At 36.4% G+C, this 20,790-nt stretch overlaps 1 protein-coding gene across 1 annotated transcript in view; it reads right to left on the bottom strand.

Moving 5' to 3' along the window:
* Positions 1–20,790, bottom strand: part of LOC131945908 (uncharacterized) — a 67,771-nt gene that overhangs the window by 21,682 nt on the left and 25,299 nt on the right. Inside the window, exon 2 of the mRNA XM_059306544.1 lies at positions 533–663. Coding sequence (XP_059162527.1) covers positions 533–571 — 39 coding nt within the window. The 5' untranslated portion in view covers positions 572–663. The remainder of the gene's footprint in view (positions 1–532; positions 664–20,790) is intronic.

Raw genomic sequence — 20,790 nt, 5'->3', positions numbered from 1 at the left:
GCCAAAGTCTTTCGAAAGGGAAAAATTAACGCGGATTTTGACACGAATTAAAAATATTTAAATTTGGCCCTCTGGTAATTTTGTCAATAAAATAATAGGACACTGAACTTGACGATTTGAGGATTTCGTCATTAAAACAACTCAGGAAACTTGATGATTTCTTAATCTCAACACTAAAACAACTCAGGAAACTTAACGAATTCTTTTTTTGGCACTAAAACAACTCAGAAAACTTGACGATTCCTTAATTTTGGCACTAAAACAACTCAGGAAACGTGACGATTCCTTAATTTTGGCACTAAAACAACTCAGGAAACTTGACGATTCCTTTCCAACCCGAAACCCTTCTGTACCCAACCCTAATCCAACATAAACCCAACCCTAAATCCCTTTATACCCAACTCTAAACCCCTTGTACCCAACCCTTAACCAGCATAAATCATACTCTTAATCTGCATAAACCCAACCCTGAACCACAAAAATCCCAACCCTAAACCCACTGAACCCAACCCTGCAACCTGACCTCACTTACTTGTCTAGCTAACGCCGAATGATGTGATCCTTCAAACATTTTATACTGCTGCAGCTGTTGTACTAGTGATGGTTTAGGTTTCAAGACAATCAACAACAGAAAGTTCCAATAGCTTTTGTTTTCGCTTCAAACTGAAAAGAAACATTATTCAAATAATGCTTACAGATTTCCACTTACATTTATTTAGTCACATACACATTACATAAAATGTTAAAAACGTTAACAAACATTAGGTGTTTAAGGTGGTATCATCACACAGGTACCAGATATTTGCCTGAAAGGTAGGCGCCCAAATGCCGTTTTTCCAAAAACAATTTTTCCTAAGGCAATTTTCCGAAGACAATTTTCCGGAATGAAATGTTTTCCGAAAGAAAGTTTTCCTGAATGTAAGTTTTGTTGCATGGGATTTACCCGGATGGAATGTTTCTTAAATTGATGTTTGCCGGAATGGACTTTACCTGAATGGAATTTTTCCCGATTGGGAGTTTTCCTCAATTGACTTTTGCCCAAATAAACATTTGCCCCAAAGCCCTCTACCAGAATGGTACATGCCCGAATATTTTCAATTTTTAAATCAAGTAGAACTTGTAAATAAAAATTTCCTTCTTACTTCAACAACTGTGATACATTTAGGCATACACAGCGAGGCTTTCTAAAAGCATTATCTCCAACTTTTTTTAGTATCGTAAAATAATTTTAATGTGCGGTGAAAATTTACGTTCGATGTTTTATAAAATGCACACACAATTTTAAAACAAGTAGGCCGACACACGACGATTAATTTCATAAAAAATAATTTAAAATTGCAAATATTTTAAATTTACCGAATCAATTAACTTAAAGTATGCTAGACGATACAATGAAAATAATATTCCTCCAATTACACGAAACATACGTGTATTTATTATGAAACAAACAAACTACTTCTAATCGATTTCACGGCGTATATGTGAAATACATTCTTTAATGAAAATTAAATTAAAACAAATAATTACGATGGTTGCAGAAAGATTTCCAAAGCGACCATCTATTTGTAAGAACTCATCTTCATTATACTTTCCGTTTCGTGCCAATACACATAGGGTAGATGAAGTAGAGTTCGTGTTTCAATGATCTCGTCATACAAGGGGATAGTGTGGTCAGCACAATGCATATCCGCCTTAATTTCCCTAACGTGTGTCTGGTACCCATCAGAGCTGGGTGAACTCACGGAGCCCAACAGAACTGAGCCCGGAACTCGAGACATTCAGACTAGCAGTAGAAAGCTTTGTTTTTACAAGCTTTTATTTAACTTGCTTCCTGGTCAGTCTGTCGTCAGTCTGTCTGTCTGTCTAGATCAAAACGGCCGTGTGAAATTGCAGGCACTTCTAACTGACAGATACGGTTCGTAACTGGTTCGTGGGTCAAGACATGAAGACAATGCATCGTGACATTCAATTTGACCTTATCAGTCGCCTAATTAATTTTTTTATGAATTAATTAAAATTTGGACCGAATTAGTAGGCAGATCTATCCACACGCGTAAGCACGGCCGTGTTTGGTGTGGAGCGAGGGGGGGGGGGCTCTACGTCAAAAGCGCGTCATCATGTTCAATAGGCGCGCAATGGTTTTTAATCATGTATCTCTATTATAAATAAAACTTGGTGTTAAGTACTGAAAAAAAAAATGATATAAAACGTTTTAATAACAAGCTTTTATGTAATAATGCACTAAAAAATAGAAAATAAATTATACACTACTTTTTAAATAACTATAAAGAGAAGCGTGGGTCTCTTCTTAATATTAGCCACTATTATTTAAATTACTATAAAGAAAAGCGTGGGTCTCTTCCTAAATATTAGTAAAGGTCTCCAATAGATAGTGACTCACGCTTTTCTTTATAGTAATTTAAATAGTAGTGTCTAATATTTAGAAAGAGACAAACGCTTCTCTTTATAGTAATTAAAATAGTAGTTTATAATTTATTTTCTACTTTTTAGTGCATTATTATAAAAGCTTGTAATTATAAACGTGTTTATATATTTATTATTAGTATTATAGCTTTAAAAGTGTACTCTTACTTTTATAATTTAGCACATGTAAAAGCTCGTTAACATTCAGGGTATTTGACATGTTTTTCCCCTACTATTTAGTCTTAGATTTAGGAATAAACAAAGCACCGTTACACAAATGACGCAATCCGTCACATTGTCACATGATCCGGAGGTCGATTAATCCTCACCCAGAAGGACAACTCCCCCACCCCCCACTAATCCAAACACCCCCACTCAACTTACCCACAGTATATACCCAATCACACCCACCGTAGATTTATTTAAATACACACACACACTCAAATAATTACCTTTGCCTACACTACAACACCACACAATAATTTCTCCCACACTATTTTCTCCCACACTAAATTCTCCCACACTAAATTCTCCCACACTAAATTCTCCCACACTAAATTCTCCCACACTTAATTCTCTCACACTAAATTATCCCACACTAAATTCTCCCACAATAAATTCTCCAAAACTAAAACTCTGCCAAATCTAAACTCGATACAATAATAGTCTCCACCAAAATCACCCAAACATTCAACTCCCCCATCATAGATTCCATCACCCCCCCCCCCCCCCAGAATATTAATGTTAGTCCCGAGAGTGCACCAAGGTGTAACACAGTTCACAGCGATTTGCCCTCGTCTTTTGTTTGAGTCAAAGTATATCGGGCGTAGAACTTTTTTTGTCAGGGGGAATAACAAACAATTTTCATCTTTAAGGGAGGTAATTTTATATATGAAATTTCATCAACCTAGCTGTAACGGTACTCAAGTTATCGTGTTTACACACAGACAGACACACACACAGACAGACATACAGACATACGGACAAGATTGCAAAATTATGTTTTTCCGTATCAGTGAGGTGTAGAACGTCGAGATTTGTAAAAATCTAGATTTTTTTTTTGCACGATTACAAGACTTTCTCTATACTTCGTATATACGAGAAAGTAAAAATAATCAAATTACAGGCTAAAATCTAGTTATTTCCCTTTAATGTATTAGTTTGTCTCCCTTTCTGTTCCATGTCATTATTCGTAGGAACGACGCCCGTCACTTGACCTCATTTCTAGGAAAATGTCTTTAATTAGAAAAAAAAACACGTTTTCTTTTTTGCTGTCTGTTCTGTTTACACTTAATTGGCTTCTAGCATGCTCTCGCTTCGTGTCACGTTCGACTTACTACATCACTTTAACGTGGTTTTCCAGAAACATGTTTTTTACGTGATCTTATTTTAGGTTACGTGTATCTTATTTTAAGTCGTTACGTGACACTGACGTGATATTATCTTAACGTGATCCCATGTTAAATACTACATCTTCACTTTAAAGTAAATGTGGCGTATATACAAGGTCCGGCGTGACACTACATTTAACCTGATATAACTGACGTGATCCTTACGTGGTTATCACGGGATTAAAAAATGGCCAAGAAAATTTGGGGAACAAAAATTAAACAAAATTCTGAAATAGAATACAAGTTAGTCATACACACGATAGGGATCTGCGTGGTCGAAAAGTCTCGAGTTCGAACCCTCGGGCAGATGAGGCTCGATAGCTGGGGACAACTCCAAAATCAAACAACTGTTGTCTTGTAGTTTGTTCTTGGTTAGACAAAGGCTATGAAAGCATAGAAAAAAAAGAAAAAAGAAAAGCAGGCTGAAATCGGAATCAACGGCCTCAATGGCGCATAACAAGTTGACACCCTATAGCCTACTTAATAGTGTTGGAGGGGATCTCTTCCCACACTAAAATTAAGAACGAAAAAGAAGAGAAGATACACACGATAAACTGATCACAAGAACCTTTCTTCATACTAAAATAAACCTAACACAATCCTAACTTGAAGCTACTATAAACTAACATAAACCGAACTTGAACCTAGCATGTGGCTAATATGAACTTATAATTTAAGTCAAACATACCATCAAATTGGAACCTATAATGAACCTACCTAAAGCGTAACCTGTTATGAACCTAACCGAACACTAGCAAGGTGCTTAATTGCACACCTTAATTGAACGTAACACGAATGACTAAATTGCACTCGATATTGACATTACAAAAAAGCTAAATTGAATTAAACATAAACCTAACATGGCCGTAACACGAACCTGACATACATGTATTATGAACCTAACATAAACCTATGAACCTACTGAACTACAACATCCAGCTTTATTTTCCCAAGGTTATAATTAAAATGTTATACTGCTTGTGTAAACAAACTCAAAACAGTCGCAATCATTGTCGCGTGACCTCGCTCGACGTAATTGGGTTCTGTAAGGTCCATTGGTCCATCTTAGACCTAAATGGTCTCTTGGGAAAGTTACTTCTGTCCACCCCCCCCCCCCCCCTCTCCATTTCCCATCACTTGTTTACAAAAAATGTATGTATTTTTTTATAGTGACTGACTTGTGTTCATTTATATTTAAACTAGAAGTATGTTGCAGTTGTTGTTAAATGGGCTGTTTCTTTTGTTTTTCACTTTGTGTTTACTTCAGGTTTTTGTTTTATAAAAAATAGTTGGAAAAAACAAACGAATACTCTAATTAAAGCTCCAATTAAACCACATACACTTATTCAGCCAGCAGCTAACTTTATTTTATCACATCCACCTCTTGTGTAAATATTCACATACACAATCACTCAACCAGGTTCTAATTTATTTATTTAAATTGAATTCTTTACGTTAGCTCAACAAACAAAGCCGTTTACCATGTACGGATTTAATGAATTCACTGGTATTTACAAATAAAACTCGGCTGATAGAATCTGGTAATTTCAATAGATACGATCATGAAATTAAATTAAATTAAAACCCCGTAGGGATTACAATATATCTCCAACATAGTTTTTTAAAATTTAAAACACAGACGAGGATTGTAGCGAGTAATTGATTACAACTTTGGGTGAAATTGTGTATACAATTGTGTAACAAAGCTAGAATTTCGATTAACTTATCAATTTAGGTTTTAAAAAAGTAAAGTTAAACTTTAAAACACGACCTGTCAATTGGGTAGATGGAGTAGAGTTCACTTGTTTATGTGACGACGCCATAAACGACTTAGTTATGTTGATTTTACTTTCCCGAAACTTCAGTAAGGTACCCGACATTTTAGTTAAAAAATATTTATGTAGATATTAATTTGAATATTAAATTTGAATATTTAATCGTTGTTCTATAGTTAAATGGGAGGGTGTAGCCTAATTAGGGAAATATGTGTGGGATGAAAGTACATTATATTGTCGCTTTTATTTTTATTTGACGGTAATACAGGGTGTCTGGTTATATCTCAATCCACTTACATTCTTTTTTTAAAAAATCAAGGCTATAAATGCAGCCGCCAATGTAAAGATATTAAATTTTAACTCATTTTTTCAGACTTGATTTTCAATTTTTATTTTATTACAAATCGCGCTTATTCTCGTAATTTAATCGAGAGATCTGCTAACATCTCGTGGGAAATGGGGAGGTAGGGGGGAGGGGTAAGGTGCGGTTTTTAAATGAGATGTGCACATATTTGTGGATCGCGTTTCGTTCCATTAGAGAATAGAGACCAGTTTTGTCACATTATGTATTAGTTGACAGGTAATTTTTTTTAAAAATTTGATGACTTATAATTTTTGATGTCTTATGAACTCAGGTGACCTAAACTTAACTTTCTTGACTTATGATATTCAGGTGATACAATTTTTAATTCGGTGACTTATGACATTCAGGTGATTTCATATTAAATTTGTTGACTTACGGTATTTTGAAACTTGGTGACTTGTGATATTCAGGTATATTCATGTTAGATTCGGTGACATGCAGAATTCTTTTCGATTATATTCACATTTTACTGAAACCAACAATTTAAATATACGCGGTGATACGAGTGTAGGGGTGGCCTAAGCGGTAGAGCGCTAGGGTTGTATCACGATTGTGTTGAGTTCAAAACCGGGTAGAAGTCGATTGATCGTTCCTGAGTTCATCCAGCTCTGATGGGTACACAACTCATGCTAAGGAAAGTAAAGGCGGCTGAACAAGAAACAATGTCAAGAGACATATGAACTCTACTTCATTTACCCAATGGATAGCTAGGTCTAAAGAAGATTATTTACTTTTTTTCAAGAGTATAAACGTGGTGTTCTCTTTTCTATAGCCTACATCATAACCCAGCTTTAATTTAGTGTAGTGATATCAAACAAATTGAGACATCATAACCAAGCTATAATTTAATGTAGTGATATCAAGCAAATTGAGACATCATAACCAAGCTATAATTTAATGTATTGATATCAAACAAATTGAGACATCATAACCAATCTATTACTTAATGTATTTAGATTAAACAAATTGAGACATCATAACCAATCTATTACTTAATGTATTTAGATTAAACAAATTGAGACACTTTAATAGTTGTGGTCCCTGGTTGTTTGCTCGTGTGCTGGTTCCCCATCAGTGGAGTCACGACACCTGGTGACGCCTTGTTCTGTTACTCTGGGTGTCACCCCCACCCCCCTCCACCCCCACCCCCCCCCCCCACACACACATAGGCCTACCTATCTTGGAATGAGAGTATTTAAAATAAGCAAACACAGTCGTTTTGTGACAATCCCATCCCGGATATTTTCACAGGATTCTGAAAAGTGTTATAAAAGTTTTAAGAAATCGTTGAATATTGTCTGGTCAAGAAAGATTTTTTCCTTTCTAATTCTGTAAAGTGAAATCTTTTGTTTGGTGTCATTCTATTGGATTGTATCTACTCCCCCACTATATCCCCCCCTTTCCATTTTAAAGGGTACGCACCCCCCCCCCCCTCCCCCACGCCTCTGTATTGTGAATCAACTTATTCCCCTATTGATTCCAGCTACCATTGACAATCAAGTCGCTCAATAAACTGTAAAAAAAAAAACAACTGTCGATATCAATCTAGCTTATTCGTAGAAGAAAAATCACCAGCAGGATATTTTTTTTTATTGGCCTGCATTGCTGATAGGGCTTATTGCGTCTTTCTGTGAGGAAATAAGCAACATGTTCTTTTACCTTATGTCAGTAAGATGGAAAAAAGGAATGTTGCTTATTTCATCTACTGGCAGACGAAATAAGCACTAACTGCTTAACCAAACAGGAACTGTATTCGTGAACGCGGAGTTTCTTATTTCCTCTACAGCAGTGGTTCTTAACCTTTAAGGAGGTACTGAACCCCACTAGTTTTATATAGACATTCACTGAACCCTTATAAATAGTTCTATCGTCCACACTGACAAAATCCGACCATGAATATGGAGTGGGGTGTTTGCATTGACTTCCACTGAACCCCTGAGACTCACTCGCCGAAACCCTGGGGTTCGATCGAACATCAATTAAGAACCACCACTCTACAGTAAATGCACTAAATACCATTAGCGTAATAAAACAGGAACTGTACTAGAGAACGCGGAGTAGCTTATTTCCTCTACACTCTACAGTTAGACGCAATAAGCACTACGAGTAGGAACTATACTAACGATCACGTGATGGATATCCAACTAATAAACGCACGAGAACGTTGACGATAAAAATAACGCAGTGTTGTTCCATCACAAAATCAAACCGGGGACAAAAGGGTTAAGTTTGTTCGCTAGAAGAACCTTAACCCTACACGGACCGCCACAAAAGAGGCGATGCTATCAATAACGGCAGTCCCGTGTCTCGCAACGTTAACCCTTTAATATCGCAGCACCCCTGGGGTTTGATTGGTTTGTATTCGCATTAAGACAACGGTTTCACGGGTGGAGGGTTAAGGTGAGTGCTGGCAAAGTCTATACTGGAGCGTGAGTCACGTGACCAAAGGGGGAGGGAGGAGAGTAAGTGACGAAACTGTACAGAAGGATTTCCTCGCGTTACAAAGTTATTTTTTTTTTAGAAGCGTGACTTTTAATTTTGATTTGAGTTGCACTTCTAAACTTAATTTTTTACGGAAATATTTTCATTATTTTGAGAACTGCAGGCTTTGGAATTTTTTGGATTTTTTACAGACAAAAGGAAACAGCCCATTGTTAATAATGTAACCTCGGTTAAGTTTCCTGATTATTCAAAAAAAGTATTACAGGGCCCTCAGCAGCCCGCATGAGCCTGTGGGGTCCGTAACTAAAACTTTTGCAGTCAGATCACACCCTACCAGGGCGCCGGCTGACACGCATGATTCAAATTAGTGAGCGACTGTAACGGCCCATCTTATCAATAGAACAAACGTAGGTGCTATTGCGCTCACGGAAAAGCCCAGGGCGCCAAATTGAATCCTGCAGGGGCGCCGGAGGACGCGCTTGGTTCGATATAGTAAATGATTATTGTTGCCCGTCATGTCTTTAGTGTATAGCCTTTTTTACTTTCTCGTATATAAGAAGTATAGAGAAAGTCTTGTAATCGTGCAAAAAAAAATCGAGATTTTTATAACTCTCGACGTTTTACACCTCACTGATACGGAAAAACATAATTTTGCAATCTGGTCAGTATGTCTGTGTGTCTGTCTGTCTGAGTGTGTGCGTGTGTGTCTGTCTGTCTGTGTGTAAACACGATAACTTAAGTACCGTTACAGCTAGGTTAATGAAATTTCATATATAAGTATTTTATCGAAATCGTAGATTGGTATCAACTTTTGAGAGATTTCCGATAACCGGAATTGGTATTTTTTCTACTTTGAATTTTTCAAAAGCCTATAACTTGAGTACTATTTAGGATAGATAAATGAAATTTCACATGTAAGGAAAAGGTAAAAGATCTAATTCTCTACCTACTGTCAAATTTTGAGTCATTTCCGTTGACCGGAAGTACTAATTTACGCTATTTCCTATTTCTCAAAAAACGCATGTAAATTTATAAAGTACTAATAATATTGCGCACTTTTATGCACTCTTTTATTTGGCGTTCACTTGGTGTGCGATTAATTTGTCTACGAGATTTTATTCTATTTTAAAAACTTTAAGTTTTTAAAATGGATTAAAAATCATGTCTATAGCCCGAGTTCCCATCCCCTGTTATTTTATATAAGAATATTCGAGAAAGTTTTGGGGAGATCACTCCCGGTTTATTTTTTACAAAAATTAAACGCAAATTTCGCGTTATTATACTTTGAATTGGCAATACACTATACGTAACGTATTAAATAAAACTATGTGAAGAAAATCTGAAAGCTTCCACTAATCCCACCACACACAAAATGCGTCCACTAATCCCACCACACACAACATGCGTCCACTAATCACACCACATACAAAATGCGTCCACTAATCCCACCACACACAAAATGCGTCTACTAATCCCACCACGCACAAAATGTGTCCACTTATCCCACCACACTAAATTCTCACACACTAAATTCTCTCGCACTGTATTCTCCCACACTAAATTCTCCCACATTAAATTTTCTCACACTAAATTCTCGCAAACTAAACTCTCCCACACCAAAAATCTCCCAAACTTAAACTTGATATAAAAATAGTCTCCACCAAAATCACCAAAACTTTCAACTCCCCCATATTAGATTCCATCACACACACCTTCTCCCCCCCCCCCCCCCCCCCCACCTCACATGGAACTAAAAGTGACACAGAATATTAGTGTTAGTCCCGAGAGTGCACCAAGGTGTAACACAGTTCACAGCGGTTTGCTGTCGTCTTTTGTTTGAGTCAAAACATCTCGCGCGTGGAACTTTTTCGTTAAGGGAGAAAACAAACATTGTTTTTGTTTGAAGGGAGGTAATTATAAAATTAAACGATAAAAAGAAATGGAAAAAAATAATAATATATTTTGAAGAAAAAACAAGTAAACAAACATTAGTGTAAATTATAGAAAATCAAACTACAAAAATATTATTTAAAACCTGTGATGATTAATAACAAAATGTTAATTACAACACATAGTAATTGGTAGTTGTTAATCGAATAATTAGAAGTCACTTATATCAACCAGCTTTAATATTAATACCAAAAAAATTCCATAGGCGATGTTGGTACTGAATGCCTGGTCACTTGCTTTATTTATTGGCTCAGGCTCATGCACCCCAAGGACCATCCCTGAAGCTGCTCATTCAATCCAATGCTCATGCCAATCTACGTGGACAGATCATCCGTCAACTCATCAGCCCACACCAAATTCTGCTCATGAACTGCGGACGAGGAGACACATGGTTGCCCTCGTCCGAAAACCCGAACGTGGCTGAACTGGACAACACAACCAAACAGTACGGACCTTACTCACTCCACCGCACGATCCACCATAAGGATAAAATCAACGGTAAACCGGCACTCGGAAACGACACCCTACTCAAAGCTCCTAAGAATAAATAGCAAAACAGAACCATCAATAAAATTCCACACACCAACCGGCAACCATCCCCCACTACATCAAGTTCAACTACAAAAACAAATCCATTAATATTCTCAGAGCCATCCCAGGAAGAAAACAAGCATGCCAAACATGCGCATCCACACAACACTGGACAAATCAGTGTTATCTAACAAAACAAGACTCGCCACGACAGGAAACTCCGTGTATATATATATATATATATATATATATATATATATATATATATATATATATATATATATATATATATATATATATATATATATATATATAAGTATATTGATTTTTAAGAACATTGTGGCTTTACAAATTGCAAATACGGATACACCAAGCCATTAAGCGACACGAGAATTGCATCGCCCTTCAGCCCTTTAGAAACATTGAAATTATTTCAAATTGTAGCGGTTAGGATCAAGCATAAGGATCAATGGCTAATAGTTAATCCGATTTTAAGGCATGTGATCTGCGAATATCTTGTACATTCGTCTATTAATCCTTTTTGCTTTGAGAAGAAAAGTTCAATTGAGCTGATAAAGTGTGGGACTCCTCTATCAGTCAGCCTTTTACATAAAGAAAAAATGGGATACTTTAACGCATTTGATAGGCTACGGTCTATTTCTGTAATGGAGGGGTGGGGGAGGGGGTGACTTAGCTGCGTCATACAGCTTAAGACATCAGGGATAAATTATATAATGGCGTTATTATAATCGAACCACTTCGGTAAGAACTCTTTTTTTTTCTTAGAGTTTTAAAAGATGTCCATTTGACATTCCATCGCTCTTTTTCTAAAACCGTTTAACTTTAAGAAGGATGTTGGACATTGAAAGACAAGATGATTGGCTAATCTGGTAACGGTCAATAGTGAGATGAACATCAGCACAAACATTTTAGATTAGCGGGTAAAAATATCACAAGTATAAGCTTCGCATGTAGACATGTAAAGGTACTTGGGTACAGACTTCACAGGTACGGAAGTATGAAGTATGAACTTCACCGGTAGATGCGTAAAAACATTTAAGGTAACAGGGTAAAAACATCGCAGGTAGAACACGAACAGGTAATTGGGTAAAAACATCACAGGTAGCCACATGAACAGGTAATTGGGTAAAAACATTACAGGTAAAACACGAACAGTTAAATGGGTAAAAACATTACAGGTAAAACACGAACAGGAAATTGGGTAAAAACATGAACAGGTAGAACACGAACAGGTAACTGGGTAAAAACATCACAGGTAAACAAGTTCAAACTTCGCAGGTAGATCTTTAAAAACAAGAAAGTTTAACGTGTATAAACATCACAGGTAAAACACTAACAGGTAATTGGGTAAAAACATCACAGGTAAAACACGAACAGGAAATTGGGTAAAAACATCACAGGTAAAACACGAACAGGAAATTGGGTAAAAACATGAACAGGTAGAACACGAACAGGTAACTGGGTAAAAACATCACAGGTAAACAAGTTCAAACTTCACAGGTAGATTTGCAAAAACAACAAAGTTTAACGTGTATAAACATCACAGGTAGAACACGAAAAGGTAATTGGGTAAAAACATCACAGGTAAACAAGTTCAATCTTCACAGGTAGATCTGCAAAAAACAAGAAAGGTTAACGTGTATAAACTTCACAGTTAAAACACGAACAGGTAATTGGGTAAAAACATTACAGGTAGAACACGAACAGGTAATTGGGTAAAAACATCACAGGTAAAACACGAACGAGTAATTTGGTAAAAAACATCAGAGGTAGACGCGTAAAAACATCACGGATAGACACGTACAAACATTAATGATAAACAGTACAAACATCACAGGTAAACATGTACAGGTAAATGTGTACAAAAATGTCATGCAAGCAAATACAAACATCACATATAGACACGTACAAACATTACATATGAATGGGCACTAACATCACAGACAAACATGAACTAACCTAACAAATACAAACAGAAAAACAGAAAAGTCGAGCAAATCGGAGATAATGCCAGTATCATATTTGAAGACGTTATGGATATTAAATAAGAAGAGATTAATGTACTTTGAAAATTGGTTTCGACATAGGATATTAGTTTCTCTGTAAGTGCGTAGATTAAGATGTAGTGAAAATCGATTATATAGGCGAATGTTTCTGTTAGCTGATGATGACTTCGAATTAATTTTACAAATACTAATTAGGTGCAGATTATTCTAATCTGGTTAAAACCTAAAAAAAATGGAATCGTGTGGGAATTAGCTTAATTAAGAGCAATCAATAAGGACATTTCTATGTATTAAAAAATAGAAAATAAAATTATAAAATTATTTTTGTTATTAAATCACTTAATTGCACTGATTTTTTTAAACTACATTTTTCATCACTTAAACGAAATTTCATACATTATTAAACCAAAAGCAATGAAAATGGGAATTCATTTTTTATTTGTAGTAGATTTAAAAAGTTATACACGAAGTTTTATTTACGATTAATCTAACCTTCTGCGCATCAACTGTTAAGATAAAATCGCTCCAATGGTGAGACTCGGCGAATCTAAACTAATTGCCGCATTAAAAACCCATTCGAGCGGCACCGACCCCCACTTCCCCTCCCCCAATACCAGCCGGCCCTCAAAGACCTGTGAAGTCTTTAGGATCACTTAACCAACAAAGTGTTCTTAAGTTTTCTCACACATTACTTTAAACCCCCCCCCCCCCAACCACCCGCCTCAATTCCCCCCGCCCTCCCCTAAAAAAAAAAGTCTTTAATTTTTCAGCCACTGAAGTTGTTTTTTTAGCTCTGTTTTCGGTTTTCTTCGGTAATTGGCGGTAAACTTGTCGATAACTTGTCACCAGAGAACAACTAGCCACGGGCGTTAATAGTGATTTCATATTAAAAGATGGTTGGAATATTAAACGGTTGTTGAACGTTGGTTATTTCCCTTGATGGGTGCGGCTTCAGGGTTTGTTTGCGATCTGTTAGATGTGTGTGTATGTGTGTATGTGTGTATGTGTACGACTAGATCTACACTAACAAATACACCCACGCAATACGTCTAACGCCTATACGTTTGTATAGGTGAAGGTATAGGAGTAAGTGTAGGTGTAGATTTGGCTGTGGGGGTGTGGTTGTAGTTGTAGTTGTAATTGCAGGTGCAGGTGTAGGTGCAGGTGCATGTGCATTGCATGAGTAGTTGTAGTTGTAGTTGTAGTTGTAGTTGTAGTTGTAGTTGTAGTTGTAGTTGTAGTTGTAGTTGTAGTTGTAGTTGTAGTTGTAGTTGTAGTTGTAGTTGTAGTTGTAGTTGTAGTTGTAGTTGTAGTTGTAGTTGTAGTTGTAGTTGTAGTTGTAGTTGTAGTTGTAGTTGTAGTTGTAGTTGTAGTTGTAGTTGTAGTTGTAGTTGTAGTTGTAGTTGTAGTTGTAGTTGTAGTTGTAGTTGTAGTTGTAGTTGTAGTTGTAGTTGTAGTTGTAGTTGTAGTTGTAGTTGTAGTTGTAGTTGTAGTTGTAGTTGTAGTTGTAGTTGTAGTTGTAGTTGTAGGTGTAGGTGTAGGTGTAGGTGTAGTTGTAGTTGTAGTTGTAGTTGTAGGTGTAGGTGTAGGTGTAGGTGTAGGTGTAGGTGTAGGTGTAGGTGTAGGTGTAGGTGTAGGTGTAGGTGTAGGTGTAGGTGTAGGTGTAGGTGTAGGTGTAGGTGTAGGTGTAGGTGTAGGTGTAGGTGTAGGTGTAGGTGTAGGTGTAGGTGTAGGTGTAGGTGTAGGTGTAGGTGTAGGTGTAGGTGTAGGTGTAGGTGTAGGTGTAGGTGTAGGTGTGGGGATTGAGGTTTGGGCGGCCGTCTGTATGTAGTTGTAGGTCTTGGTTTAGGTATAGGTGTAGATATATATGAAGGTGTAGATGTAGCTGTGAGTGTGGATTTGTGTTTGTGTGTTAGTGCAGCAGTAGCTGTTATGTAACATCTCCACACTGTCTTTCATGAATAAACCATCATACATATACCAATAGTGTACTTACATTTGAAAACTTCAACACAAATAGTGAGTTCCTTTCCGGTTCTTCTAAGTCTAATGGTTATCTCCACAAAAACGAACAAACAAAAAAAATCGGAAACTAATATTGTCAACATCGCCGAATTCGGAATGTTTTTATATTTTTCCTTGGTTTATTTAGTGCTAGGATTTATAATTGTACCGAAATTGAGGATTACGGTTACGATTAGAGTATAAAAACAGCGATTATAAAGGTCCCTAGAAATCTCACTGAAATTGTTACAGTAAGCCTCTAGGCCTATACACATTTTTTGCTTACCGTAAACTTACTTAAAAGATGCCACGACGGATATCTTACGAAGAATTTGCTGAACGTCAGCTTACTAGATAAATGTCACAAAGTTCACTCTACTAAACAAATGTCAGCAAGTACTCAGTACTCAGATATAGCTGACCACTAACTGACCACACAAACTTCCACCAAGTACTCAGTACTCAGATAAAGCTGACTACTAACTGACCAGACGCCCAAGTACTCAGTACTCAGATAAAGCTGACCACTAACTGACCAGACGCCCAAGTACTCAGTACTCAGATATAACTGACCACTAACTGACCAGACAGATTTCCACCAAAGTACTCAGACCATTCTCTGATCAAAGCTAACCAAATCGTTGTCCCCACCATAAACTCCCGTCAATGTTTACATTGTAACAAAGCTAATCAAAGCTGTAATGATGCTAGTCTTTCGCTAACAGCAGGACAGATTGGTCTCTGATAGGTTCTTAAAATAGAATTGGGAAGACCTGTTTAGGTTCTGATAGGTTAAAACAGAAACGGGAAGATCCACTACTACTATAAATATTTAATAACTAGGTATATTGTAGTGTTATTTGTTACAAAAATATTTTTTTTAAAAAAGGTTATTTGTATAGCGATGGACACGATGGCGTGGTCAAATGGTAGAGCGCTAGACTGTTAAGACGAAAGTCTCGAGTTCGAATCCGGGTTTAAGTCCGTAGAACGTCCATGAGTTCACCCAACTCTGAAGGGTACCTAACTCGCGTTAGGGAAAGTAAAGGTGGCTGGGCATAGTGCTGACCACACTATCCCTTCATATGCCGAGGTCACAGAAACAGGTAAACTCTAGTTCACCTCCCCATGGTCCGTCAGGGTCGAAAAGATTATTTTTTTATACCACAAATCTTTGTAATATTATTGCAATATAAAACAATTCAATGAAACGGCATATAATATATAAGTACACAGTGATACAATACAGCAACGTTTATAGCCAACATCACATCAGCATAATCTCAGTGAAATATCAGTATACTTTACCCTAGGGTTAGGAAAAAGTTTACTGTCAGCATTACCTCAGCATAATGTCAGTGAAATGTCAGCATTGTTTACAGCGAAGCAAAGGCAAAATCGCGACAATCTCCTTCTTACACAAAATGTTACAATCAAGGGGACGTCACCCTTGTGACCTGACTCGAGTAATTCCCTTTACCGTTCGGCGCATTGACGAAAAAAAATCCCCTCCCCCTGTAGACGAACTCACATCCGGGTATTGTCTAGTCGGTCAACGACGTACGGCATCTTGTACACAGAGAGTTGTCCGTTTACACATACACACACACACACACACAAACACACATACACACAATATAGCCAAGGTCACTTAACAAAGAAATGGGTTTCTCACTTAGTGAAACCATTTTCGGACCGACCGAGGATATTATCTATCCATTAGCTTGTAGACGTACAATTTAAAAGATGTGACGAAATTGTTGGGTTGGCATCAGACTTGGATGGGGGTGGGGAGGGTGTCTATAATTGAAGTCACCCTAAAAAATAGGTTGTATTATAACAGACGTATGGGACGCTTTACAACTACTACAGTGTGGGGAGTTTGGGAAGGGGAGGGGAGGGTGGAGGGGAATCTCTAAGGTAACAACTTCAATAGTATTCTTTTTTTATGGACGATTGTACATAATTTATTTTTAATGTGAAAATATATGCGAGTATGGTATATTAACCAAAGCAGAAACATTTCTATTTTATGCCATTTCCTAATCCTGGTAACTACATTAGCAAATTACGTAGGAACCAAACTATGTAGGCTACTGCCCTGCATAAATACATTAGTGTAATAACGGTGACATAGTGGCGTCACTAGGTGGGGTGTCACCCGGTGCGGCACCTCATGGTGTTCCCCCCCCCCCAAAAAAAAAAACAGTTATTGAAAATATTCAACTAAACGATTTTTTTCCTCTGAAACTTTTGCAGTTGGTGTCACACCCCCTCCCCCGAGTGATAGCTTTAAAGTGTTCACAGTTGATAGTAAAGTTGTTAATCTATAGCGGGATACAGTTGAACGTATCATTGTTTTCTCTATAGTTACGTCATGTTGTCAACCCCCCCCCCCCCCCCTCCTTGTCGGGATCATCAATTTTGTACTTAAAATATTTTTTAAAACTCTAATTGACAATCATTTGTACTGACAAAAAGGATGTTTCTTCAATTATTTTGCAATTTTGTTACTTGGTGTCAACCCCAAAATGGTGTCACCCGGTGCGGTCCGCACCCCCCGCCCCCGACTCGCGACGCCTCTGCACCAACAACCTATGTACTGCCCTAAAAAACTACATTCGAAGAATCACGTAGACAAAAATGTGCATAACGTTTCTGTTTTGTTAAATAAATGTGTCTAACATCCAAACAAAATCTCACACGAATTCACAGAAGGAAATTACGGAAACAATTATTCACATTTAGGAAAATCAATATGTTTGGAAATTATCTAAAATGATTTACATTGTGTCGGATCGTCAGATGTAATTAAGATAAAAATTGTGATTTAGATCGGTGCCGTAAAATAGCCAGCAATTAGCCACAGATATTTCTAAAACAAAATTATATTCAAGAATAAATTCTATGTGTGTTTTATTTCGGAGTGAGATTTAATTTTTCACAAATTGAAAAGGCGCATTAAATCAAAAGGAAAATATGGAACGTCTTTCCGAATGCATGTTCAGAATAATAATTATATGACATCAAGGATTTTTTTTTTTCATAATTGGGAGTTGTTTTACGTTTTCTATTCTGCCATTGGTTTGGATTTAACGCAGAAATTTAGCCATCAACACCGAACTATTTTTATGTCTGATTTCAATATGACACGATTTGTTTCTTCATATGTCTAAATTAATTCCTCTGTCAGTTTCTGCACTTAATATAATTTGGTTAAATAGAATTTGAACTCAACTTCTTCTAGACATAAACAAATTTTCATTAGTCTTGCATGAAAGTTATTCAAATAATAAATTTGCTACTTTAAAAAATATTCCCGTGTGCTCAATGTAGGAATAACTAGCAGATATTAAAAGCTAAACAGCCAAAACATATTAGTTGAGTGTTGTGAATAAACCACAGTTGTTTGATAATAACATACGCCACATACGAAAATTGTGTTTGCAAAGAGCGCTAAGTTTAAGTTGATGAATAATAAAAGACAAAAAATATTTTTGTATTACAAAACCAACCACGATTGTTTGATAATGAAACATGTTACCAAATTTTTTTTTAACAAAACCAATCACGATCGTAACATACATATTATCTTATATTCAGTGTTTCTTCCAGACTTTTTTTCTCCGGAGTGCACTTGAAATTTTCGGGGAGCAGACACTGTATTTTCTATACAAATTCTATTTCGTTCGAGGGGGTGGGGGTGGTAGACAAAGAGATGCCTGAAAGAAACACGATAAAACATGCAACATAAACATATGTATATGTAACGAAACCAACCAGGATTTTTTTTACAATAAAACATGAAACATAAACATATTTATATGTGACAAAAACCAACCGCCATTATTTCATAATGAATGAAACATGCAACATACACGTATTTTTCTGTAACAAAACCAATCACGATTGTTTTATAATAAAACTTGCAACATACACATATTTATATGTAACAAAACCAACCACGCTAGTTTCATAATAAAACATGTAACATATATCTTATGTTAGTTTCCGGTAAAGCCCTGTAAAGTTAACGTTGATGAATAATGAAAGGCGAAACTTGTCCCCGTGAGCTTTGTTAAGGATAGCGCGCCTGTGGGGGGAGTTGAGCGGGGGGAATCGTATGACAGAGTGCATGTCATTTGCTTCAAACATGTCATTTGTAAACATCAGCATATACGTGTTTTAATATATTATGTATGGTTTGTTTATGATTAATTAACTTGATTTTTTTTTGTCTGGCTTTCTAAAAAAGTAAAGGAGAAATGTTGAAACTTCAATTTGATAATTGTAATTAATAGCATCGACAGGATAGCACTCTCAAAGGGACTATTAATATTTTAAAGATCCTGTGAAGTGTTATTAAAACATACGTGATTATAAAAACTGTTTTGTAAGGAATATGTACGTCTTTCTAAAAATAGGAGGTAGTTCATGTTTTTAAATTTTCGGTAGCTAAATGAACGTTGAAAACAAAAACCCAAATATTTTGTTCTTTTTTTTCGTGTCTACAAAGTAATCAAATAATCTTAAACTAGTTTATATTGAAGTTCACAAGTATAAATTATAAGAAATATACCGAACATAAGACAAAAAAGCTTTTTTTTTAATGTTGAAAAAATAAGGATTACAAAACAAAATAGAAAAGCGCAAATGTGTGAATGAATTTCGGTTACTAAGGAAATTGGGAGATTGCATTAGATACAACATAGCCATAATAAGGCACGTATTCAGTCGAACGTCTTTTCAGGAAATCGGCCTTTGGGCAAACGGCATTTCTGTTAATGTATTTCGGGTAAACGCCCTGCTCTCCTTTTACTTACACTTTTCTAAATCGTCTAAAATAATTTAAATGTGCAATAGTTATTAATAAATATAAAATCTTTATAATAATAAGCTTTTAAATGCACAAAAAAGGAAACCCAAACTAATTAGCTTTCTTTAATAAAAGCATTAATCACTAATGAGATATCTTAAACATATGATAGCGATCAAAGATTTTTATTAAACAATTTAGTTTGAATTCGCAATTTCAGTGCATTTGAAAGCTAATTATTACAAAGGTTTTATATTTGTTTTTTTTCTCATTGTTTAGTAATTCATTCCTAATTTGTTACTAGAACTCTATCAACAGCTTTAAAAGACAGTTATCTGCCTATTTTAATCCGTGGTCCAAGCTCATTCACAAAATCATTCAACCATAAAAATAAAATAGTTCACCGTCAATCGCTACGGATAGAGCGAACGCTGGTTTAATCATGTCCTCTCTTATTATACTAGGCATGCTGCCCAGCTTCGCTTAGGCTTTCGAAAACATTGAGAATTTGAATGCTTAATTAATTCGCCCGAAGGTCGGTCTACGACCTCAAGAGTTATGAAGAGGTTCCTCCGTGGACATTTTTTTTCGATTTATAGCTCATATAAGGTACCGGTCAGTCGAGGTCAGTTTTGACCCCCACATCGTAGACTTTTCGGCCAACCGGCCCCCGTGTTCTGTCGCACCAAGGCAAGATCATGCCAAATTTGAAGCGCCTGCGGCGCCGGGAAGTGCCCTATCGGACACCCGACAATCTAGATCTAGATTCCTAAAAGAATTTTTTTTTTTAAGTTTAGCCCGAGCATAATAAAAAAGAATACATTAACCAAGTTGACTTGCTGTGTCTCGAACCCGCACCACCTGCGTGGTTTAATGTACACTAACATCTCCGCTATTTAGGCACCTTATAAAATACGGAGAATGAAACACGTATTTTAAAATCTTAACTTACGCGAATATGCCTATTCTTTCAAATTAATTTTTTATCCCAAATTAGCCAGTTCCAAACAAAGATTTTGTATAAAATAAATAAGTCTTGAAATAGTTTAGTCCTAATATAGAAATT

Source organism: Physella acuta, unplaced genomic scaffold (assembly GCF_028476545.2).
Source record: "Physella acuta isolate Inbredline_101_S28 unplaced genomic scaffold, ASM2847654v3 ptg000050l, whole genome shotgun sequence".
In the NCBI taxonomy this organism is placed as follows: Eukaryota; Metazoa; Mollusca; class Gastropoda; family Physidae; genus Physella; species Physella acuta.
This window is presented reverse-complemented; position numbering and strand designations above follow the sequence as displayed.